General features: G+C 55.1%; 1 protein-coding gene across 3 annotated transcripts; it reads left to right on the forward strand.

The window, feature by feature from the left end:
- Positions 1 to 5559: 5559 nt before the first annotated feature.
- Positions 5560 to 25583, forward strand: SLC35E2B (solute carrier family 35 member E2B). 3 transcript variants are annotated; one of them, XM_065935932.1, is made up of 10 exons: positions 5560 to 5902; positions 8767 to 9002; positions 14058 to 14463; positions 14587 to 14722; positions 14903 to 15030; positions 16397 to 16517; positions 17415 to 17468; positions 17846 to 17918; positions 20259 to 20435; positions 21754 to 21951. In XM_065935932.1, the coding sequence occupies exons 3-10, from the start codon at positions 14142 to 14144 to the stop codon at positions 21811 to 21813; spliced, it is 1071 nt and encodes a 356-aa protein (XP_065792004.1). In that variant the 5' UTR covers positions 5560 to 5902; positions 8767 to 9002; positions 14058 to 14141; the 3' UTR covers positions 21814 to 21951. The 3 variants fall into 3 exon arrangements, with proteins under 3 accessions (XP_065792004.1, XP_065792002.1, XP_065792003.1); XM_065935930.1 differs by having other exon boundaries at positions 5570 to 5902; positions 20290 to 20435; positions 21754 to 25583; XM_065935931.1 differs by lacking the exon at positions 5560 to 5902 and adding an exon at positions 6219 to 6467 and having other exon boundaries at positions 20290 to 20435; positions 21754 to 25583.
- The last annotated feature ends 799 nt before the right edge of the window (positions 25584 to 26382 follow it).

Consider the following 26382-nt stretch of genomic DNA (forward strand, 5'->3'; position numbering starts at 1 on the left):
TTGGGGTTTAGCGACAACTTTATTTGGTTCTTTGTAACCAACACCAAAACACGGAGTGGGTGGGCAGGCCTGGGGAGTCCAGATGCACTGAGGCTACCCCGGCACACCTGTAGGGTGTGGGGGGGTCACACTCCAGCAGCACCCCACCTGTCACATCCTGGGGACAGGCTTCCAGGCCTGTCCTGCAGGAGGAGCCCAAGCTCTGGGCCAAGGGTGCCCCATGGAGGCCAGTGGGAGCATGGTCCCCTCTCTGGTTCTGGGCCTCCCCGTCTTGGGCCTGGGGCCAGGCTTTGCCAAGAGCCTGAGCAGGTACTTTGGACGCAGACACAGCCTTGTGGGCTGGAGCCTGGGAACTGGGACAAGCACCCTGTGGGCACTGCTGTGAGGCCAGCACAGGACAGGCGCAGTGGGTGCCCCAGCTGTGGAGCAGCCCAGGGCCTGCCTGTCAGGGTCAGGGGCATGTGTGTGCGGTTGCCTCCCCGGCTCCCTTCACATCCAGGCGCACGTGGGAGCATGAGACCCGGGAGTCTCAGTGGCTGTGAGACCTCTGCTATCTCCTCTGCAGTGGGGCTCCGTGGCCAGCATGTCTGCCAGGAAGCCAGTGTGTCTGCAGGCAGTGGGGCAGGCGTGCTATCGGAGCCCGAGTTTCTGTGGACTTAGCTGAGCATGCGTGGACCCCAGGCTGGGCTCTGCTGCTCCCGGAGCAGAGAGTCTACTTGAGGGCAGGATTCAGCCCACTGCCTGGGGTCTCTGGACCGCAGGTGCAGGCTCTGTGGGCACAGGCACCACCTGCAGGGTCACCGTTCTTGCCAAAGGCTGTTGATCTCTGAACCTTGATCTTCCAGGCTTTGCGGAGCACATGGAAGGGGGCGGCGAGCTGGAGGCACAAAGGCCGCAGGACGGGAGGGCATTTCTGTGGGCTCAGGCCTTTGGTCCCGCAGACATCCCAGTTGTCAGGGTGGTGGCCTTTCCTGGCCTGTTTGACCTCCTCCCAGGCCTCAGTGCTGGGTACCCACCCAGCTGATTTCCCTTCTATCTCAGATCAGGCTCCACATCCAGCAGTTCCTGCCCTGGGGCAGACTGGGCCAGGCCTGTCCTGCTGAGGTTCCCACACCCAGAAGCCACTGGCGAGAAGGATGCTGGAAGTGCCAGGGTGCCAACCGGGAGGGAGAACTGCTGTGGAGATGGAGGCCCTGTGGGGGCAGGGGGGCCTATCGGAGGAGCCCAGAGAAGTTGGGAACGGGGTGTTGGGAACAGGGGTGGGGGTACTTGAGTCATCACATCAGGGAGTTGGCCACTGTTTGCACATTTCACCTCAGAAGGGCCAGGCTGGAGCTTGGGCTGCGTCCAAACCAGGAAACACCAGAATATTTGGTGAAAGAGGTGAGGTCAGGGTAGGCGAGGCCAAGGAGGGGGAGGAGCCCACAGAGGACTCAGGGCTGGTCTGGGCACGCTATGGGGAGGGCCTTTCGCCCCCAGAAGCTCCAGACAGGCAGCCTTGGGGACAGATGGACAGTCTGACCTCAGCTCAACTTCCTGGGAGCTTGGTGAGGACCATGGGTCCCCAGGACACTCCTGGACACTGGTCTGAAGCCGCAAGGGGCCACCTGCCACCCTGGGGTCCGGTGGGTGACTTTAAGATGTCCCCTCCCACCCCCATGGAGTTCAGAGGCTGAGCCCCAGGGTCAGGCCAAGGTGGGGACTGTGGGGGTCAGCCAGGGCAGGGGTCATGCCACTGGGCATGTGGAAAGGGTACCCAAAGGGCAGCCAAAGTGGTGCTGTCCCTGTTCCCCCACCTGCCAGTCAGGACGAGCCAGAGGCCCTAGCGGCTGCAGCTATGGCAGCCCCCACCTCCATATGCAAGGCACAGTGCCCATACTAGACGGAAACCTGGCTCCCCAGGAGCAACTGGCTGAGGTGATAACCAGGATGGCAGGTGAGTGGACCCACAGGACCAGGGGAAGCATCCAGAAGGGCTGCTTGGCCATCCCGAGGGAGCGTCCCAGAGCCTGGAAGGAAATACCCAGGAAGGTACCAGACGCCTCAACTCCCTCCAGTCAAGTGATTGGGGTGGCCAGGGGCCCAGTCCAGGCCCAGACAGACCTCAGTGGGCTCACCCGATGGTGGGCTCCCCTCCAGTCCCTACCCACTACCCGCTAGCTGGGCCTGAAGGCCCGCATGCTTGGGATGGTGCTTAAGATCTGTGAAGTCCTTTCCCAGGGCACCACGTCCTGGGATCCTGCCACCCTCAGACACCCAGAACAGACTCAAACCCCAATGCCTTGGGTGCCCAAGGGCTACCTGCCCCTGGTCTGAGCCTTCGCCACCTTCTGCCCTGGCAGCTCTGATGACCTCACACTGCTAACCACTCCACCTGCCCTCCTCCAGAATGTCTAATTAGGGGAGGCCAGCAGAGGTGCCCAGAAGCACTCCAAGATGTGGTGAGGCCTAACGAATGTGGATGGCGTGCAGCACAGAGACACCTTGAGGCCTAATGTGCAGTGATCAAAAATGGGCCTGGAGGGGCTGTGGTCAGGATGGGCGCCCTGGAAGCTACATCATATGGGTCAGTGCTGCAGTGGGCCTGGAGGTTCGAGGTGGGGGGGCCCATACCCTTTCTCCCACCCCCCGATCACGACCCAGTTCTCGGGACCCTGTGGGCTCCTGGGCCCAGGTCCATATCTGCTGCTATCTCATGTTTCCCTCGAAATATGGGCTCCTCTGGGCCCACCTGACTGCAGCCATCACTTCAGACCAACATATGGATACAGGCCGAGCCTGTGCAAGGGGGCAGGGGACCGGCTAGGCGGTGGGGAAGGACTGAGAGGGTCCAGCAGACACCAGCATGCCATGGGGGGATGCGGGGGAAGGGGCTGTGCAGGATGTTTCAGGGACCGGGGCCAGGGTAGGGGGGTCGGCTAGGGCTCCTTCATAAGAATAACTTCCTAACAGGTATTGTATTTAACTTGCAAATAAGCAAATAGGCTGAAACAGTCTTATTTGAAGATGACAAGGGTATGAAGAATCCTGGTTGGTCTACTGTCCTTTACCCCAAATTCTACTTGGCATCAAGTCAAAGAAGTAAGTCGAAACTCCAGCAAACGTCAGTAAAACCACTCAGATCCTTCCTGTGGCTTCTCTGATACTGGAAGTCACACACAGCCCTTCACAGGCAGCAAAGTCATGTCTCCTGCAAACATTTAGAGAAGAATTATCTGAAAATTAATCAAGGGACACCTCAACTAAAATGGAGTTGGGAGGCCACAAGGTAGAAGTCCTCAGGCATGTATCCCCGATGTCCACACAGAACCAGAGAGGAAGAGAGTCCCAGCACCTGTGGCCAGAGCAGCCACCTCACCGCCACTACCAGGCAGATCTTTTTGCCTGGCAACAGCTCAGCCAATGGGAAGCCACCTTATTTAAACTCCAATGTTTCCTTTAATGGAATGCTTGTTAATAACAACTTCCCTTCCTCCTCTATAAAAGAGTGTCCTCTCTGCTTTACCAGACTTGCATGTGGTTATCACAGTTTCATGTCCTGAGTTATAATTCTTTGCTGCTGCCAAACAAACCTGCAACAAAGTGAAAGTCGTGTCCGACTCTTTGCGACCCCATGGGCTATTCAGTCCATGCAATTCTCCAGGCCAGAATACTGGAGTGGGTAGCCTTTCCCTTCTCCAGGGGATCTTCCCAACCCAGGGATCAAACCCAGGTCTCCCACATTGCAGGCGGATTCTTTAACAGCTGAGCCACAAGGGAAACAAACCTGACTTTCTGGTAAAATAACTGGCTGTTTTATTGCTTTGTTTCAGGTGAAAAATCATTAACAAGACAAAGAAAAGGGGGCAGGATACAAACTCTGGAAGTGTGACCACGGAGCAAAGACTTCCTCCAGCCATGGTCAAAAGACTGGGTAACACTGTCCTCTGTGCTGGAGTGGCCAGCCCAAGAGGGGAAGGTGATTTGACACCCCGACGTCATTTCAGAATTGTTAAAAAGAACTGTCTCAGATAAAATGTAAGAAAGACTCAGCTATAAAGTTTTTGCTACTTTTCATACAATTGCTTTTGAAATTATTTGAGTACAAGTAACTCACTGACCAGCAACAACCAGTTCTGCTGGGCAGTCATCAAGCATCTCAGAGTTCTGTGCAAAGTAGGAAAATCTACCCCATAAATTGTTCAGGGTCCTGAATACTCACTTTCAGGGATGATGATGGTGTCATATTCTGCTCCAAGATACAGATGTTAAGAGAGCTTCACTTTTGCTTTCTTTTTTGCATTTTAGGCCCAGGACCCTGACCAACCCCTGGGGTGTCCAGGCCTTTCCTCCGGTCACACCCTCTGGAGGATCCCAAGGAAAACCCTTCCCCTATACCTTGTGGCCCAAACCCTGCCTGTAGACGCCACAAGTAGGCAGATACCACCATCCATTAACTGACCCTCTGGCCAAGCTATAAGGGAGAAACTTAATTTTAAAACACTATGAAGCAAAATATATGAAAGTCTGACAAGAAGAATAGGCCTTGGACTTCCCTAGTGGTACAGTGGATAATAATCCACCTGCCAGTGCAGGGGCACGTGTTTGATCCCTGGTCCAGACAGATTCTGCATGCCACAGAGCAACTAAAAACCGTGCACCCAACTACCGGAGCCCATGCTCCTGGCCCGTGTGTGCTCCGCAACAAGAAAAGCCACCACAATGAGAAGCCCACGCACTGCAACAGAGTAGCCCCTGCTCGCCACAACTAGAGAAAGCTCCAGGGCAGCAACACGTGCCCAGTGCAACCAAAATAATAAAAAGTAGGCCCTAAGAAGAGCCCATCAGAAACTTCTCTGGTGGCTGACTAGCCAAGACACCGAGCTTCCAGAGCAGACGGCATGGGTTCAATTCCTGGTCAGGGAACTAGGTCCCACATGCAGAAACTAACACCCAGGACAGACAAATAAAAATAAATATTAAAATGAAGAGGAAGAAGAGCCCATTAGCAGCAACCTCGCTCCTAAAAATTACCTTTAAAAGTAAGTGGAGAGAATTCCCTGGCAGCCCAGTGGCTAGGACTCCTAGCTTTCACTGCAAGAGCCTGGGTTCAATCCCTGTTCGGGAACTAAGATCCCACAGCAGTGAGGCACGACTTAAAATTTTTTTTTTTTAGCTAAAAGTTAATAATGTAAGCCAGAAGGAAAATCGGGCCAGGAAGATGCTGCGGATGGTGCCAGGAATGAGTCGGGGGTAGGGGCGCGTGCGCAGGCAAGACCATCCCACTGAAGCCCCTCACCCACTTGGTCCAAGGCCACGCCCCCTGGTGGAACTCCCCAAACTCAGCTAACCAGTGTCCTCGTCAGGGGCGTGGCCTCGGAATCGAGCTGCCCCTAGAGCACCTCCGTCGCTGGCTTTCTCAGCTAGGACAGTCCCTTTGTCTTTCCTCTTCTGATGGAGGCTCCTTGAGGCTGAAATTTCTGTCTCTTGAAACCAAAACTCAGAGCCAGCTTATAGGTCGGTTCCTCCACGAACTTGCCGCCTCTCCTGGGTCGCGGTGGTACGGCCCAGAAGGTATCAAGGGGAGGGCGGTTCCCAGAAGCACCACCCCTGACTGGGCTGAATTGGTATGGCCCGGAGGATACCAAGGGGACGACCGTGTGCCATTATCCAGAAGCACCTGCCCCGCTGGCCGAGATGGTATGGCCCGGAAGGTGCCAAGAGAACAACCGCGAGGGGGCGCCATCGCCCAGCAGCACCCCAGCCTGGGCCGAGGTGCTACAACCCGGAGGGGACCAAGACCGCGGGGGCCGCCAACGCCCAGCTGCACCACCCTCGCCTGGGCCACGCGTTACGGCCCGGAGGGTACCAAGGCCGCGCGCCGCCATCGCCCAACAGCACCACCTCCACCTGGGCTGATGAGGTACGGCCCGAAGGGTGCCAAGGGGATGACCACGGGGGTCGCCATCGCCCAACAGCACTATCCCCATGTGGGCTGATGTACGGCCCAGGGGGGTGCCAAGGGGACGACCACGACGGGAATCGCCTAGCAGGGAGTCCCCGCTCCCAGCACCCAAGCGGCAGCTGAGAAGCCCAGACCCTCAGGACACTGCGGAACGAGTCCCGTGGGATGGGTCACACGGGACGGCTAGGAGCCGCGGCGGACTTCAACGCGTCACTTCCGGCGCGTGGCTTCCGGGCCAGTAGCGGCTTCTCCCCGCCTCTGGCCCCGCCCCGTCCCCGCCGGGACCTGCGGGTTTTCTCCGGGTCCGCCCACCCAGCCCGACCCGCAGCCTTCGGCTCCGTGAGCCGCAGTCAGCGGGATGAGGGCGGGTTGCTGTGTGGAGTAGGGGGCGGCGAGGCCCTGGATGACCGCTCTTTCCGTCCCAGCGCGCTGGGACCCCGCCCGGCTGCGGGACCGGGACCGGGGCCGGGCCCACGTCCCTGAGGCTGCGGGGCCCGCTCGGCATCTACCCGGGGGCTCCTTGGTGGGTGAAGGGCTAAATAAAGTTGGCGGGGCGGGTCACCCCCGGGGGTCGCCCTTTGAGTCCGTGCCGACCCCCCGCTTCCCCTTCCAACTCGGCCAACCCCGGGCCTTGGCACGCGCGCCTGGGCGTCCGAGGCCGCCCGGGGGTGGAAGGGAACCGTCCCTAGCACTTTCACTCCGGGTCCGCTCCTGCAGCGTCCACCATGTGGGCCCCCGCCACGCCTTACAGGCGTCCAAGTGGACTTTAGACCTCCGAGGCCGGCGCCACGTTCCCGCTCCAAATCTGCCCGCGGCGGGCGGGGCACAGGTGGGGCGGGAGCTGGGGGTCCGCGGGGCCCGCAGCGCCTGGATACCTGGGAGTACTGTCAGAGGCGGAGGTGGGGACACAGGGTCGGCGCCCTTGCGTTTTTTTTTTTTTGTTGTTTGTTTGTTTTTTGCCCTTGCGTTTTAACACCCGCCCCCCACCGATGCGCCCCGAGGTGGGCACGGCCCTGGAGCAGCAGGTGCAGCCGCTCCTGAAAGAACCGGCAAAGGTGCTCTGTCCGCTCCGGGCACAGTCGCCCGCAGCAAATTCATTGCAGTTGGTGTCTTCGCAGGATTTTAAAAAACTGGAAATTACATAATGACTGACGTCCTGCCAGGCGCCGGTCCTAGCGAACTGTTATTTTGTAAATTGGGTTGGGAAACTCCCAGTCAGGCCCAGAGCTAAGAGTTCATTGTCGTTCTCAGCCTACTTTCAGTACTGGTTTTTATGGGGCCTGCAGTGCCGCCCCCTCCTCCCCCAGCGCTCACGCTCTGAAGCCTTGAAAACCTTGCTCACCCGCCGCTGCTGTTTAAAAAAAAAAAAAGATTTAGAAGCAGACTCTTTGTTTAATGGCTTAAAGTTCTTTGTTTTTCAGTAGAGTGCAATGTTGTTTACTCAAAATCCTTTAACTTGCAAGTAACATTTTAAAGCAGAATGAAATAATACTAAACTGCCTGAAAAGGAACATTAAGAGAGGGAACAGGAAAAGTTTTTACATTAAAGAAATTATTTTTGTCTTAAAATTGAAGTATAGTTGATTTACAGAGTTGTGTTTGTTGCTGGTGTATGGTAAAGTGATTCGGTTGTACATACGTAACATTCTTTGTCATTCTTTTCCATCCTGTCATAGGTTATTATAAGATACTGGCTAGGGTTCCCTGTTTTTATATAGTAGGTCTTGTTAAAAAATCCATTTTCAATGCAAATAAATTAGAAAATGGAGAGAACGCAAAAAAAAAAAAAAGGAAGGATCTGAGATTCTGCCTCTGAGAGTTGATCACAGTTGTTACCTTGGGCTGTGTTCTTCTGAACTGTTGGCACTTTTTAAACCTGAACACATGTACAGAGAGCTTGTAACTCTGCTCTCACTTTCTGTATGACAAATATATTTTTGTCACAACTGGTAGGGTTACAGTGTCCCATTATGTGACAGAGTTTGTTACAGTTTTTTTAATCTGACACTTGGCCAGTGTCAGCTTCTCAGTCTTAAAAACAAAGCTTTTGAACATCTTTGTATGTACATGCCTGGGCCTTTGTTGGATTATTTCTTTAGGATAAAGCCCTAGAGGTGGAATTTCTGAATTAAGAGTATGAAATTTGTAGACTTTCAGTGTGTTTTATCTAAACTGCCCTGCTGACAATGTGAACCGACCTAGATTTCCTCACCAGGTGTTTTAGAGCATCCTGAGTTGCTTGTTGTAGAACAGATACTCTTGACCTCTGACTCAAGGGCCTCAGAATTCAGGGTTCTGCAAAATTGGATGGGAAAGTTGACAACTTCCTTTCAGTAACTTCCACCCCGAGCTTCCCTTCAGTGGTTAATATGCCCTGGTGGTCCTGGCCGCCCACATTTCAGAACCAGGCAGCCTCACCAGGGTCTAGAGCCCTTGTTGCAGGGTTGGTGGAGGCTGGGAGGGTCTCAGTGCCTGCATGTGATGAAAACATCACGTGTGTGCTTTTTGCAACGTGATGCTGGTTTCCTTTCAGTGGCCCGCCTGGACCCTGTCCTGCGGAGACTTTGGACAGGAGCTCAGTGGAGTCAACCCCCGCCTCGTAGGCTGCTGGCTCCAAGCTGAGCGGAAGAGGCTACATTACAATTCTTGTCATTTGTGCTATAAGCCCAGAGGGCGGTAATTCAGACCTGTGTCACCAGGGGCCTGGAGGTGGGTGGCCCCATGAGCCCTGCGCTCAGCCTGGTCCACCCCATCTCCAGGCCACCCTGGGTGAGGTCAGTTTTCATTATCAGTTTGGGCTGCTGACCTTTGGCTTTTCACAGGATGAGAACCGCCTCTCGTGAAGGTGCCTTGAGTCACAGAGACGGATAAAGAAGACGGCGGTCAGAGCCAGGGAGGGCAGCTGGGGTCCCGGTGGGCCTGCCTGAGCCGGACCTGCTGGGTTCTGGGCCGCTGCCCCCAGCCTCCACACGCGATGCCAGTACAGCCGCTGAGGGGCTTCACTGTACCTGGGAGCAGGCCTTCTGCACAGGACTGCCGCTCTGGCCAGTGACCAGTGGTAAGTGCTATGTGCCCGCCTGCTGTCTGAGCAAGAGGACCTGGCTGACCGTCAGCTGTGGGTGCCACCAGGCATTTCTCACTCTTCGCGGGTGGATAGTTGTACCTCCTAGTGGTGGTGACCAGCAGTCCCGCCCTGGGCACTCCTGCTGGACATCTCTGGGGGACCCTCAAGGATGGAGGTTCTGGTTTGTAGGGTGTGTCGGTGTGTCTCTCTCAGCGTGGTACCCAGTCCTCTCCCAGGTTCCGTTACCAGCCCTCACTGTAGCCGTGTTCAGGCCTCTGGATCTGCACCTCCCAGCAGCTCTGGGTGTTGTCAGACCTGATGGCTTTTGGCAGTAGGGGTGGGTGGTGTGTCCATCTCCCTGACCATGGATGAGGTCAGCACCTTTGGTCAGCGACCTCCAAGGTAATACCTGTGACCCTGCCTCCTGGTGTTCTCACCCTCCGTAGCCCCCTTCCTTGAGGGTGGGCTTCTCATGAGCGCTGTCCAGCAAATGCTAAGGGGCCAAGGTTCCAAGAAGACTCGGCCTCCACGGGCGCTGACTCTCAGCCACCAGCCCACAGCCTGGAGCCTGTGCACGCAGCCCTGTGGAGGGTCTTCCCCTCATAGCCGCTGGAGCTGCATGTGTGGGCTTGGAGGTGAGACCCCAGCCCCTTCCGCCATCATGCTGGTCGACCGTCTGGACCACAGAATCTGTGGGGTCACGAGTGCTCTGAGCCTCCAGCTGGGTGCACGTTGTCCAGAGTTGCAGAGCTGACGGCTCCTCTCGTACTCATTGGGCGTGTGGACATCTTCTCCCTCCTGGTGTGTTACCCATGTTTCCTGCTGATTGTAGGGATCCCTCCTCTCTCCCTGTCGTGCTGTCATGACCCCTCCAGGTGTCACTTGTCATTTAACATGTTTAGTGTGTTGACGTTACATTGTGATCACTGTGAAAGCACAGGAGCTCTCCCTTTAGCAGCCTCATCGGATCGGTTATATTTGTGGGTAATGCTTTGGGGACTGGTTTAAGATGCTCTTTTCTGGGAATTCCCTGTGGTCCAGTGTAGGATTTGGCATTTTCACTGCTGGGCCTGCATTCAGCCCCTGTTGAGGGAACTAAGGTGCCACAGGCTGTGCAGCACAGCCAAAAAAACGGTACTCTTTTCTTACCCCAGGATCAGGAAGATACTCCCTATGTTTTCTTCTAAGTGTGAGGTTTCACACGGTTGCATTCCACAACCCAACCTCCCAGATTCAACTCTGGCCAGAAGCTGTGTCTCACACGGTGACAGCATGCCTCCCCAGGATTGTTGGGAGGAGCCATGGAGTCCTTATGTGTGCCCTGCTGGGTCAGACCCTGCCTGGTTCCTGGGAAGTGCCCTGTGGATGTTGTGAATTGGTAGCGTGTCTGGAGCTGTGAGGCCGGGATCCAGTCTCTCTTTACGGGCGTGGATGACAGCCATCCTGGTGTCAGGGAGCCGAGGCCACCTTCTCCCAGAAGCCACAGCCCCGCTCTGTCTTGGGCCAGGTCCTACCTGTGCATAGCCCCTGGGCCCTGCATCCCAGCTTGTTTACGTGTCTCTGCACCAGTGCAGCACGTGGCCCCATCCAGGTGTCTGGGGGCAGCCCCCCTTTCTCCAGGAGAGTCTCTCTTCCTTCTCCCTTTTCTGCCTCCATCATGCTTTTTGTAGTTGCCCAGTACCTTGTCAGGATGTAACTAAGACTGAACATCCTGTCACTGCTGAACTTTCACCAGCTTCCAGCCTCTGCTGGTGGGTCTCGCCAGGGGCTGCAGCAGGGGCCTGGTGGCACATCTAGTCACGTCAGTCATGTGACCCTGTACCTGAAGGAACAGCTTTTCCCATTTGTTGATCCTGGTGGTCGTCTGTGTGCTGACCCTTTGCGTGCCGGCCCTTTGCTGTTATTTACTTTCTCTCAATCTGCCTGGATTTTGCTAGCAGGCACCCCTCACATGGGCCTCATGCCATCCAGGAGCCCACCCTCCTCCCGGCCCAGCTGTGGCCCCAGCCCTGATCTCAGCCATCTCTGCAAGGAGACAGTTCAGCAGAGCAGAGGTTTGGAAACCAGCAACGCCCCTGCTGTGGGGGCGTCCCTGTTCCAGGCCTCCGCGTGGGCAGAGTCACAAGTGGATGTGGAAGCAGGCGCACTGTGCCTCCCCCCCCCCCCCTTTCGTGCATCCCACTCCCTTGTCTGCCCCTCCTTAAGTGCTGCCCCCCGACTCGCCCAGGTCTCATCTGGAACCTGCACTTGACCCCAGTGCCCATGCACAGGCTCCCCAGTCACTTCCTTCCCTTCGCTCCTCAATGGACTGAAGTTGTTCCTCTGAGATGTGCTTTGATTTAGGTATTTCTATCTGTATCGCACATTAGAGATTTTGTTTCTAGACGTTATTGATGTGGGCATTTTTGTTTTTTAAGCACGTGGAACATGGACCTGGTTCCCAAGGGCGTAAGTGTTTAGAAAGTGCTGGCATTGGCGGGATCCGGGGCATGGTTGCTGTGTGGACCTACAGCCTGGCCTGGCGCTCGTGCCTCTGCCGTCCAGCCTCCTCTGCTCAGCTTTCTTTCAAGACCCTAACTCTCTCACCGTCAGAGTTGCGCTCCTGGCAAGGAAACTGCAGTGGCACCAGGTTCAGCATGGTGGATCAGGACACATGGTGTCTGTCTCATCCCTGGGGGTTCCACTTTGGTGGCTCCATGGCAGGGCATCCGCTCGTTTCTCTGGGGAGTAAAGTTGTGATGGCCTCTGGTCACTGGTTAACACCCTGCTGGGAGATAGTCTGAGGCCACCATGGGGTTGAGGGGTTGTGGGGTCGTGGACGTTTCCTCTCTAGGCTTTCCGTTTTTTCATCCCACTGATGTGTTCCTGACAATTTCTTGTCTGTCTGCAGGACTGCGTCCTGCCTTCTGTCCCTCCTTGAGTTTACGTCTGTCTCTCCTTGAGTTTCCGGGAGGTGGCTCCTCCCCCACTGGCAGAGTGATCGCTGATCTTTGATCCTCACCCAGGAATGTCCTCAGACTGAGTTGGAATTGGTTCTCTAGGGCACCCGACCCCTCCCTCTCGGCTGGGCCGCTTCAGCGCCTACAGGCTGTGTCCAGAGGCAGGATCCTGGTCAGTGTGGTCCCTGCTGTCTGCTGCCTGCCCCCTGGCGCTCCTTGTGTGCTGCTGGGGGTCCTTGGAGCGCCCACGTCCAGGCCCGCCTGAGTCAAGCTCCCTGGAAGCCTGATGCCCTGGGTGAGGTTTCTGTCTCTCCTGCCCTGCTCTTTGTTCCCAGGGGACCCTCTTCTGGTGACTTTTAGAGCAGCACCTCCCGCTTTTCGATGGGTACTTGGCCCCTGCCATCTCCTCCTTGGCCTAGGTTTCAGGGCACTGAAGGGTGACCAGAAGCCCAGGGCTGCCCGTGGAGGTGCAGCTCCCAGCATGGTACTGTCCAGAAGGAAGGGGGCACAGGGCAGGAAGAGGAGGGAGGACGGGGTGTCAGTGGAGATCTGACCCCGGCAGTGCCAGAGGGGTCGAAGGCCTTGTGTGTCTGGTGGGGAAGTAGAGCCCACAGGAGGGCGGGGTGCATCCGTCCTGGTCTGGGCTGCTTCGGGACGGCTGTGGTGTCCCCCGCGTTGGTGTGCATGTGGAGGCTTGGGTGCCCGGCGAGACCAAGCATTGCTGAGCTTGTGGCGTGACTGAGGACACTGGTTGGACACTGGGAGCCGGGGGCATCTTAGCCAGGAGCCCTGCCCTGGGTGGGAGTCGGAGGTCATGAGTCCATCTGGCTCACATGAGCCTGAGCAGAACTGGGCCTGTGGCGGTAATGGTAGAGGAGCCAGCCCTTTTGGTGGGTGGCACAGCAAGCTAAATACCTGATGCCTCTTCTACATAAACCTGGCAGTTAGGTGAAAACACGATGGGCATCCCCCAAACGCCAGCATCTGAGGGATCAGGACATCGTCGACCGGCTTGGCTGCTTGGGGGAGGGGATGGCCAGGGGGCTGGGACCTCCTGTTTGGTGTCACTGGGGAGGAGCAGCCAGGCCTCCTGGGCTGGTGGTCGTCACTGGGACACTGCTTATAGCCCAAACTGGGAATTTCCTGGAGGTCCAGTGATTAGGACTCTGTGCTCTCATTGCTGGGGCTCAAGTTTAATCCCTGTTTGGGGAATTAATATCCCACAAGTTGTGTGGCACAGCGGGGGACAAAGCCAAAACTTGAAGCACCCACCCACCAGCGCACGTGAGAGGCTGGGTCTGACTGCGCGTGGTCTCAGGGCTGAGCGAGGCCTCTCTGGAGAAGCCAAGAGGTTTGAGTCTGTGGAGGAAGCAGCGTGCTTTCCTGGCTGCAAGACAGAGGCAGCCCCCTGCCCGCCCGCAGGCAGGCCCTCAGGTCCAAGAGGAGTCTCCTCCCAGGGTGTGTGCTCAGAAACTGCCCCCTCAAGCTGGAGGCGGCTGACCACTGAAGGATGAGGACTGTAAGGTCAGGTCCTGGGTGATGAACTGTTGGACCATGAAAGAGATGATGCAAAGGAGGAATGGAAAGTCAAAGGGAACAGGCTGGTTTGGTCAGCCCTCCCACCAAGGACAGCTCAAAACTCTGGATGAAACATCAAGGCGGGGGAGGGTGCTGTGCGCTGGAGAGCCAGCTGGGTGGGAGGGAGCTCAGGGCAGCCCCTTCTGGGCTCTGTCTGGTCCTGGTGGGTGGAGAGAAATGCAGAGCACTGGAGACAGCTTCTGAGGTGGGGGCAGGGGGCAGTGAAGACACAGGTCTCACTGAGCTGAGGGAGAGGCCGAGGGAGGAGGGCAGCTGGAGGAGGCCAGATCACCAGGTGCTTTAGAAAAGTTTGGGTGGAACTTACTGGAGGATCAGGTGTGTGGGGAGGGAAGGGAGGCTAGGCTGGTATAGGCCGTGGTCTCAGCGGGGCGCCCACTCCTGCTCCTTTGGGGCTCCTGGGTGCGTGGCCGACCATGGTCCTGGGTTTGTGCTTTAAGTTACTGTAAGGGGGTGATTGAACCTGGCAGGACCTTGGCCACTCAGGACAACCTCGTCCCGTCCTTTCCTTCAGCTCCAGCCCTCGCCCCGCCTGGTGTCACCATGGCTGCCACTTCTGTCCTTGGGTCCCTGACCCGAACCCTCTGCCACCCCTGAGATGTCGGCGTCTGCGAAGCCCCCAGCCCTGGTGGAGCTGGACCCGGGCCCTGGCGAGAAGCCTGGGGGACGGCCGCTCCTGGCCTGGGCCCCCGTGTTCAGCCACCGGAGTGAGAAGATTGCATTCGGCCAAAGCGATGGCAGCCCTGAGGAGCAGGTGCTCACAGTCACCGTCACGGAGACTACCGTCATCGAGGCAGACCTGGGCGTGTGGGGCGCCCGCGCCCTGACCTACCTCACGCTCTGGTTCTTCTTTAGCTTCTGCACCCTGTTTCTCAACAAGTACATCCTGTCCCTGCTGGAAGGGGAACCCAGCATGCTAGGTACCCGCCCAGGCTGGTGGGGACGGAGCCCCGGGGAACCCCTCTGCTCACTAGGTACCTGCCCGGGCTGGTGGGGACAGAGCCCCGGGGAACCCCTCTGCTTATGGGCCTCGTCTCCTCCAGGGGCTGTGCAGATGCTCTCAACCACGCTTATCGGCTGTGTTAAAATATTTGTTCCCTGCTGTTTGTATCAGCACAAAACTCGGCTTTCTTACCCACCCAATTTCATCATGACCATGCTGTTCGTAGGTCTGATGAGGTAAGCCCACTGACATTTCAGGTTGGGTGTCTGAGTTTTTTGTTTTTGTGAAATCTCTTCCCCCAGCTGGCTATTAGCATCAGGTGATCCTGGGAGTGGGGAGCAGGGTGGGGGTGGACCCTCCAGGCTGACTCCTGAGGGAGGGAATGCACTGATTTGTGATGCTTTTGATTGTCTTAGGTTTGCAACAGTGGTGTTGGGTCTAGTCAGCCTGAAAAATGTGGCGGTGTCCTTTGCTGAGACCGTGAAGAGCTCGGCTCCCATCTTCACTGTGATCCTGTCACGGACAGTCTTGGGGGAACACACTGGTGAGCAGCCCCCCACGCCCGGCCCTCATTGCGCCTTTTGTTCCCCCAAGGCTCAGCAGATGGGACGCAATCACAGATCTCTAAGCTGGGCCGGGGCAGGCACTGTCCAGCTGCACACATGTCCCTGACTGTCCTTCCAGCCTGTAGGGGGTGGGGTCCTGTGATGAGCAGACTCATCCTGTGACATATGTCTGCCCTGGGGGTAGGAGTGCTGCTCAGAGAGGGAGCTGAGTTGGCTTCAATTAGGAGATGACCAGAAGGTAAAACAAGGCAGTGCCCGGCACCCTGGGGAGGAGGTGGTGGGGAGAGGGCACAGCTGGCCTCTTGCAGACCGGCCCCTGGAGCCAGGCCGATGTGTAGGTGATGGTAAAGCAGTCAGATCAAAGTGAGACCGCAGGTCCTGCAATCCCACGCAGCAGGAAACAGTCTGCCCGCATGGCTGCCTTCACCACGCAGAGGGGACTTCAAAGGCCTTAAGAACATCGGGCCATGGAGAAGACAGTGTTTTGCTGGAACAATTAGGAAATCTTGATAAAATGCAATTTGTTGGGGAGAATGACTGAGATGCCCAGACTTGTGGGGCCAAGGTGTGGAGTCCCCAGAGGGGTGACCCCTGAAGGCACCCTAGCAGAGCAGCCTCACGGGGTCTGTAAAGGGGCACAGCCCCAGCAGAGTCCTGAACCCACCACCGCCCACAGTGCAGGCATCTGCCTCCTTGGCGGCCTCCCAGCCATGGCCCTGTGTGTGGTCCACGCCCAGCAGACACCTCCTTCCATGGTGACACTTGAGGCCTCATAGGCCCATGGATTTGCTGTGTGGACAGCACTGTCCTGGGCGGGGTAGTGGCCACGGTCTCAGGAGGTTACCAGATTGTCTGAGGGCTGCACTTCTGCTGTTTTGCTAAGTGTGAAAGGCTTGTTCCTTCATCTGCTTTGAATTTCAAGATTAATGAAATGCCATGTCTGAAATCAAAGTAGAGGCGTGGGGGGTAGGGGGAGCTGAAGGCCTTGTACCCAGTGACAAGGTTTTCTGTTGTCCCGAAAGGACTTTCTACCCTCCTGTCAAGACTGTTGGTTATGAAGGCAGGAGGGCTGGATGCCCTGAGGTATGGGGCCTCCTTCCTCCCCTGACCTTCCCTGGAGACCACCCTTCAGCCCCTTTGTTTCACAAGTGGGGTGCAGAAAGCGGGGCTTGGAGCTGGCGACTCCAGTGTGGAGCCCTCTGCCCCACGTGCTGGCCGGAGTGGGTGACACAGGCATGTGCTATTTTTTCCCTTCAGCGAGAAGTGAGCAAGCAGAGCACCCCTGGGGGGCAGCTGGGTCCACTGGGGGGCACTGCAGCCCAGCCATGTGCTCTCCCCCTGCAGGGCTACTGGTCAACCTTTCCCTCATCCCTGTCATGGGTGGCCTGGCACTGTGCACGGCCACTGAGATGAGCTTCAACTTCCTAGGGTTCTCAGCTGCCTTGTCCACCAACATCATGGACTGGTGAGTCTGTAGGGTGGGAGCTGGGCACGTGGGGCCCCGTGTCCCACTGCCGGAGTGCAGGCATCAGGCCCGATGGCTGACAGTTCCACGCAGCCTGCTCCTTGCGCGTCACCGTCTCTGAGGGGAGAAGGGAGGCGGCAGCGGCTCTTGTGTCTAAGCTTGTGTACTTCCAGAGAGACCACAGGGTTTCTGAGTGGTGCATGAGTAAAACGAGAAACAACCTTTCATTCCATCTGACACTTGCTGTGTTTCCTTTAGCCTTCTCTGCCTCTCTAATTCCCAGAAACATCACCCAGCTCAGTCCCAGTTTGCGTCTTACCTGTTAACTCCAGCACAGTATGGTCTCAGAGGCCTCCTCACTCACCTGCAGATGCTTCAGACCTCCTGGCCGCTATCCTGCAGGGACCATCCTCACACGAGTCCCACCAGGTTTCCCACTGGCCTGCAGTGTCAGCCTTAGAGGGGGTGGGGCTGTGAGTGTCTTCCCCAGCCTCACTTTGGTTCAAGTTCCCTTGGCCAGAGCTGGGAACAGTGTTGGTGGTGTGAAAGCTGGACACTGTCCTGTCTCCTCTCAGCCACCACTGGCCTTCCCAGCCAGGAGTTCTATCTCTGTTTCCCTGGGTCTTCCTGTGCTCATATTGTCTGTCCTGTGGCTACAGCTGATTTGTGGGAGCTCTGGGTGCCAAGAGGGGTTCTGTGCAGAGCTGGGTAACCCCAGGCATGCCCTCCACCTCCGAGACCTCAGCTTACCCACCTGTGAAAGGGGCAGCTCAGCCTGGCTCATGGATGCCCAGGGCTGTCTTCAAGGACCTCCATGTGTACCCATTTCCAGAGGACAGGGCACTTTGTATAAGGTGGCCTCTGAGCTCACATAATCTTTTCTCTTCTTTCTTCTAGTTTGCAGAATGTTTTCTCCAAAAAACTCCTCAGTGGGGACAAATATAGATTCTCGTAAGTGTCACTGCCCCACAGAGACCAGAGCACCCTGGACCCCAGCCCCAACCCTCCCAGAGAGCCCTGGACCCCAGCCCCAACCCTCCCAGAGAGCCCTGGACCCCAGCCCCAACACTCCCAGAGTGTCCTAGACCCCAGCCCCGAACCTCCCAGAGCTCCCTGTGCCCCAGCCCTGACCCTCCCATTTCCCCGGTTCTTTTAAAAGAACCTTGTTGAAACTGGGGAACCCACCTGTTTCCAGTTGCCCTCTGCCAGGGATGCTGTCATTGTCCCGTAGCAGGGGAGAAGGGGGTAGCGAGGCTGGGGGCAGGGTAGGGTAGGCCGGGGTGAGGCTGCAGGGCATGGGAGGCTCAGACACCTGCCCTGTCCCGCAGGGCTGCGGAGCTGCAGTTCTACACTAGCACAGCAGCCGTGGCTATGCTCGTCCCAGCCTGGATCTTCTTCATGGTGAGTCCCACCATCACAGTCACCTTCAAGGGGGTGAGCCTGGCACTGTATGGCTGCCACGCGCCCGAGGGGGCCTGACCGATGCAAACCCAAGCAGGTCTGGTGCCCGTGAGGGCCAGGCTACAGCCCCAGTTCTGGAAACTTTGGCAGGAGGGTGTTAGGCACACTCCTGTGTTGTTGCTTTTTGGCTGCACCTCATGGCTTGCAGGATCTTTGTTCCCCAACCAGGGATTGAACCCTGGGCATAGCAGTGGAAGAGCTGAGTCCCAACCACCAGGCCAACAGGGAACTCCTGCAGTTGTTTCTTATTTCTTCTCTTACTTAAAAACATTGTGACCACCATAGAATGCGTCACAGGACAGAAACATGTAAAACAGAGTGGCCTGTCCCCAGCCCCTCGCAGGCCCCCTCCTAGTGGAGCTGCTCCCTCAGTGTGTCTGCATGGCCACAAACCTGCTTACGTGTGTCGTGAGTCCCGTAGGGGTGCAGATGTGCATCTGTGTGGACCTGTCTTCTCAACACAGCGGTGCTGGGCTGTCCAGTCCAAGCTCTGCCCTGACCCACCGGATGTGGTGGTCTGGCCCTGCCACTGCTCTGTACATGCAGCACATAACAGGGAACTCCTTGTGTCATGTCTTTAGTGGGTGAGGATGTTTCTCTGGGTTGTGTTCTTGGATTAGAATGGTTGAGTAAAAGAACATGCACATCTAAACTTATTTTATTATGATAAAATATCTATCAAATTTACTATTCTACCCATTTTTCAGTGTATTTCAGGTACACATTCACATCATTGTGCAACCATTACCCCAATTTTTTTATCGTCTCAAACTGAAGCTCTGACCCATTAAATGCTAATTCTTCACCCCACCCCACCCCACCAGGTGGAGGGGACAAGACTTACCCCACCCCCCCTGAGTTCCAGCTGGGCCTGAGAGTTAAACTGACTTAGATCAACAGGAGATAAGCACATAGGTTCATTTAATACGAGCTTCATGTGATGCCAGAGCAAATGAAGCCCCAAACAAGTGGCAGACCTCAGTGAGTACTTCCACGTCAGGTTGAATGAAGAGGTGATTGTGGGCAAGTGACTGAGACACTGGGGCGGCTGAAGGGGGACGAGGGGAATGATGACAAGGCCCCTGAATCCCCTCTCCTTGGGGGGAAGGGGAATCTCCCATGTGGGGTTTGTCTCCTGCTTCTGGGAAGGAAAAGGGAGATTAGAGCACTCTTCTGGCGCCTGCTGTTTTCTCAGTGCCTTCAGCTCAAAAATGATTCTTATGCCAAAGAGGCATACGTTGGGGGAGAGGTTCTGAATTTTGTTACCCCCTCCCTCGCCCCCGGCTCCCACTCTCCTACCTTGTGTCTCTGTGACTCTGACTCCTCCAAGGACCTCACAGAAATGGAATCACATAAGATTTGTCCTCTAGCATCTAGTTCATTTCACTCAACTTCGTGTCATAAGGGCCATCCATGATGGAGCAGGTGTCAGGACCTCTTCCCTGTTTTAAGGCTGAATAGATGTATGGCTAGACCACATTTTGTTTACCAATCTTCCAATGATGGACATTTGGGTTGCTTCCACTTTTAGGCTGTTGTAAGTAATGTTGCTCTGAATGTGAGTGTGTAAGTACTTTTTCAAGACTCTGCTGTCATCTCTTCAGGGTACAGACCACAAGTGGAGTCCTGGATCACATGGCAGTTCTGTGTGTAATTTTTTGAGTGTTGACTAGTCTGTTTTCTCACGGCAGTTGCACTATTTTGCATTCCTGTCTGCAGTGCTCAGGGTCCAACTTCCTCTTTCCTCACCAGTGCTTGTTGTTTTCTGGTTTTTGTTTTTTTGATGGTAGCCATCCCGATGAGTGTGAGCTGGTACCTCGTTGTACTTTTTTCCCCCTGAGGCTTTCTTTTTATTTGTTTGTTTTGTCTGCACTGGGTCTTCGTTGCTACGCTTGGGTGTCTCATTGTGGTAGCTTCTCTGGTTGCGGAGCACAGGCCCTGGACTGCGGGCTCAGCTGTGGCACATGGGGCGTGGTCGCGACGTGGCATGTGGGATCTTCATTCCCTAACTGGAATGGAGCCCACGTCCCATGCATTGGTAGGCAAACTCTAAGCCACTGGACCACCAGGGAAGCCCCCTCGTTGTAGTTTTGATTTGTTCTTCCCTGATGGTCAGTGATGTTGGGCATCTTGTCCCATGCTTAGAGGCTGTGTGTGTTTTGTGTGTAAAGATTTGATCATTGCTGTCCACGTGCCGCCCCAAAGCCCTCCGCGGTGTCACTCCCTTGACCCAGACCCCGGGGCACAGATGCCACTGGAGTTCCCCCTGGGTCTGCGCAGCAGGCATCCCGTCCCTCTGGCTCTGGTGCAGGACCTGCCGGTGATCGGGAGGAGTGGGAGGAGCTTCCGCTACAGCCAGGACGTGGTGCTGCTGCTGCTGGCGGACGGTGTGCTGTTCCACCTGCAGAGCGTCACGGCCTACGCACTCATGGGGAGGATCTCCCCTGTGACCTTCAGGTAAGGACAGGAGATGAGGTGCATCCAGGTCACATGCAGAGGGGAATGCTTGCCATCTGACGTTTTTATCAGAGGGCTCTGTGATTGTGGGTCACAAATGTAGTGATCGCTGTGGCCAGGGGTTGTAATTACTTGGCCATTCTGTATCGGTGCCATTTTAAACATGAAAAGGAAAGTCTGTGAAATGGATTCTTAGAGGGATCCCCACTGGGAATCTGTGCACAGAAGAGAGTTCCTTGCAGTGTCATGAGGTACTTCTCCCCAGAACAGCACTGTCCGGGGAATCTCCTGGGATGATGGAGGGTGGGAGCCCCTGGCCATGTGTGGATCCTGAGCACCTGGAACTGGGCAAGTGCTGAGGAGTTGAAGTCTGTTTTTCTGACTTTAATCAGCTCACACTCAGCAGCCCCACGTGGCCACTGACTCTCTGCTGGGAACTCAGCCCCAAGCTTGGGTCTCATGAGCTTCTTCCCTAACTGGACAGACTTAGTGCTGATTTGACAGCAGAGGGATTTTGGTAACAGAAAGGAAGGAGCCCAGGTCGCCAGCAAGCCTGAAACACCCCCCCACCCCACCCCCGTCCTTGGATTTGGCTGTCATATTGTTGTGGAAACCTTTTAGTGGAGCTTTGTCCTTTAACTTCAGAACAGTCGTGGGAGAGCAGGATTGTCCTCAGAACTGAGGGCCTCAGGGGCCTCATGCTGCTCTCAGACCTGGCAGCACTCTTCCCACATCCCAGGGGAGGGGCCTCAGCACTATTGGGGCCGCCTGAGTGACACGTGCCCTGACGTTTACACTGTCAGTATGTTTGATGGATCTGTTTCCTGTAGGACAGAAGGAATTATTTCCAAATATCCCTGAAACTTTGCTTTTCAGGGGTTGTTAGTGATGGTCCATATAAAGACAGGAAACTGGTTCTTTTTAAGGAAAATAGCTTACGGCAGAAAAATACAAAAGTTAACTTTAAATCATCCAACATGGCAGCCCAGAAGACAAACCCTTGTGGTCATTGCATCCTCACGAGGTCCCAGCAGTGAGCAAGCAGCATGGTGTCACTCCCAGACAGCTATCCTAAGGGAACACTTCCCACTCTGGAGAGTAGGCTGCAGTGTCGGGGTGAAAGGTTGTGATGCCTGCAGTTCACTTAGAAGTATTTCCGTCAAAGAGAGGACAAAGTAAGGCACAAGGCTGAGCCTGAAGGTGGCACCCAGCGCTGCGGTCCCTCTGCTCTGATTTCTGTTTTAGTAGGTAGGACCCCGACACAAAGGGGGGTGGCGGAGGCGCCCCCGGCCCCGCTGACCTCCCTGCGCTCCTGCAGCGTTGCCAGCACCGTGAAGCACGCCCTGTCCATCTGGCTCAGCGTCATCGTTTTTGGTAACAAAGTCACCAGCCTGTCAGCTGTGGGCACCGTGCTGGTCACAGCTGGCGTCCTGCTCTACAATAAGGCCAAGCAACAGCAGCGCGAGGCCATGCAGAGCCTGGCCTCGGCCACCACCCAGCCCCCGGATGGCAGCTCCGAGCCACTGCTCCCCCAGGACCCCCGGCCACACCACTGAGCCCTGAAGCCATGGGGGCACCACACCACCCCCTCTTCGCTTCTTCGCTGACGAGGGACCCCCTTTGCCTCTCCCTCCCCGTGGACAGCGGATATGGGACCACCTGGCTCCATGGGTCATAGTCATTGTGGGAGGCAAGGTGGGCAGCCTTTTCTGCTTTTTTCTGGGGCTGTGAGTCAGAACTGGCAGGAACTTGAATTGGGCTGGAGAACACAGCTGCCACTGATCCATGGCCGAGCGCCCTGACAACCTCCTCCCGGCAGCCTCCGCACCCCAGCAGCCAGGCCAGGCCCTAACTCCTCTGTGAGTGATGACCACTTGGGACAGCTGTGAAGCTGGAGCTGTGTCCAGGTGCCAGCAGGCACCCCCTCATTTGGAGCCAGTGTAGGGAACCAGCTTCTGCATGCCAGCCATCAGCGGTTGCTGGAGTCCACCCTGCTCCTTGGCCGCTGGGCGCTCTGCTGGGCTCGGCCAGGCTGAGGCCCCCAGGACCAGGGCACAGAGGCCACTGCAGTGGGCAGAGAGTGGCACAGTACAGATGGGGTGAGAATCTGGGGCTTCCTGCTCCTGAGGGCAGGGTGTCCATCTCTACCCAAGGCAGAGCTGTCACATCAGTACCACTTAGGGAAGGCGGGCTGCCCCTCCCCGCATCTGCTATGCTGAGCCTCCCACCTCCAGAGGGTCCTGTCCCTTGTGGGCAGTCAGGTTGCCCCTCTGAGACCCAGATGTGGTTTCCGGCCTGAAAACTGCAGGTAGATGGCCACAAGGCAGGGCGGGCCTGTGTCCCTTCTGTTCCCATACTTGTAGGTTAGAGGCAGGCTCTTCTAAGGGGCTCCGGGAGCCCCTGTTTCCACCCAGCCAGTCTGGAGCCTCCTGGTCTCATTGACAAGGGTGTTATGATTTCCCCCTCGTGAATTATGAGCAGGATGAATGTGGAGTGTTTACACTTTTGTTATGCTGCATTTTAAATGACAGTGTAGGTTTTAAAAGGAAACAGAGGCACAGATGGCTTCTGGAATGCATGGAGTGTGCTGGGTAAACCAGAGTCAGACCCAGCCCGGCCCTCCTCCCCCAGGGCAGACAGACAGACAGGTGTTTGAGGCTCCATCTCTCTCTTTACTCCTCGCCCCACATCCTGTTGGAACTTCTGGTCAGGGTGTAGCCCCTCTCCCACCTACCAGACTCGAGCTCTGGGACTTGTTAGGCACAGCCCAACTCAGGGGCCGTGGGCTGGCCACCTGTCCATCTCTACCCGGCCTGCGGGACGGAGCGACCCGAGGGCACAAGTGGTCCACGAGTCTTGGGAACAGTCCCTGCTGTCCAGGCCCCAGCGCCTTAATTGCTTCTCTGGTTTTCTGGTTGGCTTCTCAACTGGAAAATATAAACCAGCCCTTCCTGGAGAGCAAGTCTCTTGGAAACAAAGAGCAATAAGTGCGTCTCATTAAGTTCTGCTGACTTTGAAAGTCTGTTGTGATGAGGGATTAAAAATGGGGCCTTTTAACTACAACCTTTTATGAAGCTGCCCTCCTTGCTCAGAGGTCGGCAGGTCACATGCAGCTTCCCTGTGCAGGGGTAGCTGGTGTCTTTCCCAGGTTTTCCCCCTTTCCTCTTTTTCTGTTTACCCCTAAACAAAGCTAAAGAGGACTGGGGCAGTGGTTGGGGTGGCACATCGCTCTGTGAGGACCAGAGGGAAAGCACCACTTCCGGGGGGCTCTAGCCTCTGACCTCAGACTGGGGCCACAACACCTGCAGCTGCGGGCGAGACATGAAGAAGGGGAGCGTGTGTTGCCAGGTGCAGACTGTCATCTGAGAGTGATCAGGTACCAGCTGCTTGTGTCTGAGTGTTGTTAGGGGCCTGTTTTGATTTTCCAGATCTGGGGACCAGAAAGATTTTCCTAAATTATTAGTAAATGAGGCAGTTTCTAGCAAAGCTGCTTCTGGGGCATCCCCTCATCCCTCATCCCTAGCAGGGAATCCGGGGCCTGGCGCCCACGGGACACATGCTATGGCCACATTCCGTCCATTGACTCTGCCCCAAGTCATCCACATGGTGGGCGTTTCTGGGAGGAGAGTCAAACCCCACAGCCTGCGTGGGCGTTTGCTTAATAACTGTACAGACATGTTTTTAAATTAACTTTGCCTAGTAGTTTTCTAGTATGTTCCTTTCACTGAACTGTCGCAGGCCAGCTTGTACCAACGCCAACACTAGGTCCATTTCCTCTAGGTCCATGGTCGTTGTCCATGTCTTTGTAAACAAACTCATGAACCAGGCTTCCGACTCTGGTCATCTGCTTGCTTGCATCAATACTTAGAGATCTCTGGCTTTCAAGGAAATTTCCACTGTTGAGTGGCATGAAAGGCTTTTTTTTTTTTTTTTAAAGAATTCTGATAGTCATAACTTCCTGCATATTAGCATTAAAATCATCGCCTTGGAAAGCTGAGAATACTCTTGCATAATCCAAAATGTGTCTTTAATTTGTAAATTGCACAATAAAAAAGTGCTGCACGAAGAGTTAGCCACGTGGAACCGCGCTATCCGCAGGCCCTTAAAATACTTGCCCCAAACTGAGGGATTTGCCTCCCGTGTGGCACTGACTATCCTGTGGATGGTCATTTATAGACAGATCAGCAGAGACCACAGAAACACAACATGACTTTCTACATCTGTCCTGGGGATGTGCTTCCTGAGGCCTGGAAGTGTTTTCACTATTTACCTAGGTTGGAAAAATTAAACAAGGATGCTATTACAGGTAGAAACCCTCTTCTGTTTGCCTGTGACCAATGTTGTAGTAAGGGCTCTGTTCTTTTCCAGAATATGTTCATGCCCTGGTTGGGACCTCTTCATTTTCCTAGCTTATAATAAGAATGTTCCTACTTCCCTGATGAGTCGGCCTGTTTCTCTCTCCTGAAGAGCAAAGAGCAACCAGGTGGTTGTGCCAACCATCACTTGGCTTGCTCACCCTGATGCTCTGGGTGTAAAACCTTCCAGTTTTCTCTCTCTGTAGTATTTCCTCCCCTTCTCCGGAGGGCTCGGATGCTGCCATTGCATCCTTGCCTAGATGTCCAGACTGACTTGGAAACTGTTCTAATTGGCAGTCTTTTCTTTTTTTTTTCTTGCTTTTCACTTGAGGGAAACTGGCATTCAGTTGATGTGCCATTTCTAGACTGTAGATGTGTGAGTTGAGTCTGAACCCACCCAGGGAGTATTGTGGACCCATCATTGCAGAGGGTCACAGTGAGGGTGACTTTCCCATACTGAAAAACTTGAAAACTATATGAATAAATTGTCTCTATCAGAACCAAATTATACTTGCTTTACACCAAAACAAAACTGTGGAGAACTAAAAGTACATTATTCAAAATTTTAGTGTTTTTTATTTCACCTATTCCAGTATTTATGCAATTAGATCAATTTTTCCTAGAAAAATGGTGGTTACATAATTTAGTGAGTCACTGTGTATTCTGCTATACATCAATGCTGTATAATTAATCCTGTGGATGCCTACTGGTTACTTTGTCCAAATTAAGCTACCATGGTAGCAACTATCTAGGACTCTTGTTCTACAAAAGTAAAATAAATGTTCAATGTGTACTTTGTTTTCTCCTTTGTGTAAGTCTCAAGTGTTTGGGCTACTGAAATGAACATGGGTGGGTTCTTACTGCCTTCATCTGTTTTTTGAAGGTTTTTCCTGTCACCAAAAACTCAGGAAGCAAAACAAGAGCTTGGGCACAGAAAAAACAATTCTTTCTGGGAAGAGAAAGAATTTCACTTCCACACACCCTCTTTGGGCCCTAATTTCTTGGCAGAATTTTTCTACATTTTCCATTTCTGGCCAGGTAGTAAACTGGAGGTGGCGTTAAGTGGTAAAGAATTCGCTTCCCAAAGCAGGAGATGCAAGAGAGGAAGGTTCAGTCACTGGGTTGGGAAAAGCCCCAGAAGGAGGAAATGGCAACTCACTCCAGTATTCTTGCCTGGAAAATTCCATGAACAGAAGAGCCCCGTGAGCTACAGCCCAGAGGGTCGCGCAGAGTCGGACACGACTTGCACACACTGCAAGTGAATGATACTTGTTTACCATTCTCTTCCTGAGATTCACGATGTCGCATTACCATTTTTCTGTGACCACAGAGGTTTGAAGAATAATCTGCTTGAACCTGAGCAGGTTTGAGGCCGAACCTCAGGATTCAACGTCTTTAAAACCCTTCGCAGGCGAGCCTGAATAAGCACTAACTTTGAGTCATCCCTGGTCTTCGCACAACTTAAAATCCTGCGGTAACCGCTCTCCCGCCCCGCTCCGTAAGCAAGATTCGTCTTCTCTTAGGAAGTGGGGTCTTGCCCCGGGGTCACGGGAGCGGGGAGAGAGGACGCACTCACAACCACCCAACCAGGC

The sequence above is a fragment of the Muntiacus reevesi genome, chromosome 5, assembly GCF_963930625.1.
Source record: "Muntiacus reevesi chromosome 5, mMunRee1.1, whole genome shotgun sequence".
Lineage (NCBI taxonomy): Eukaryota > Metazoa > Chordata > Mammalia > Artiodactyla > Cervidae > Muntiacus > Muntiacus reevesi.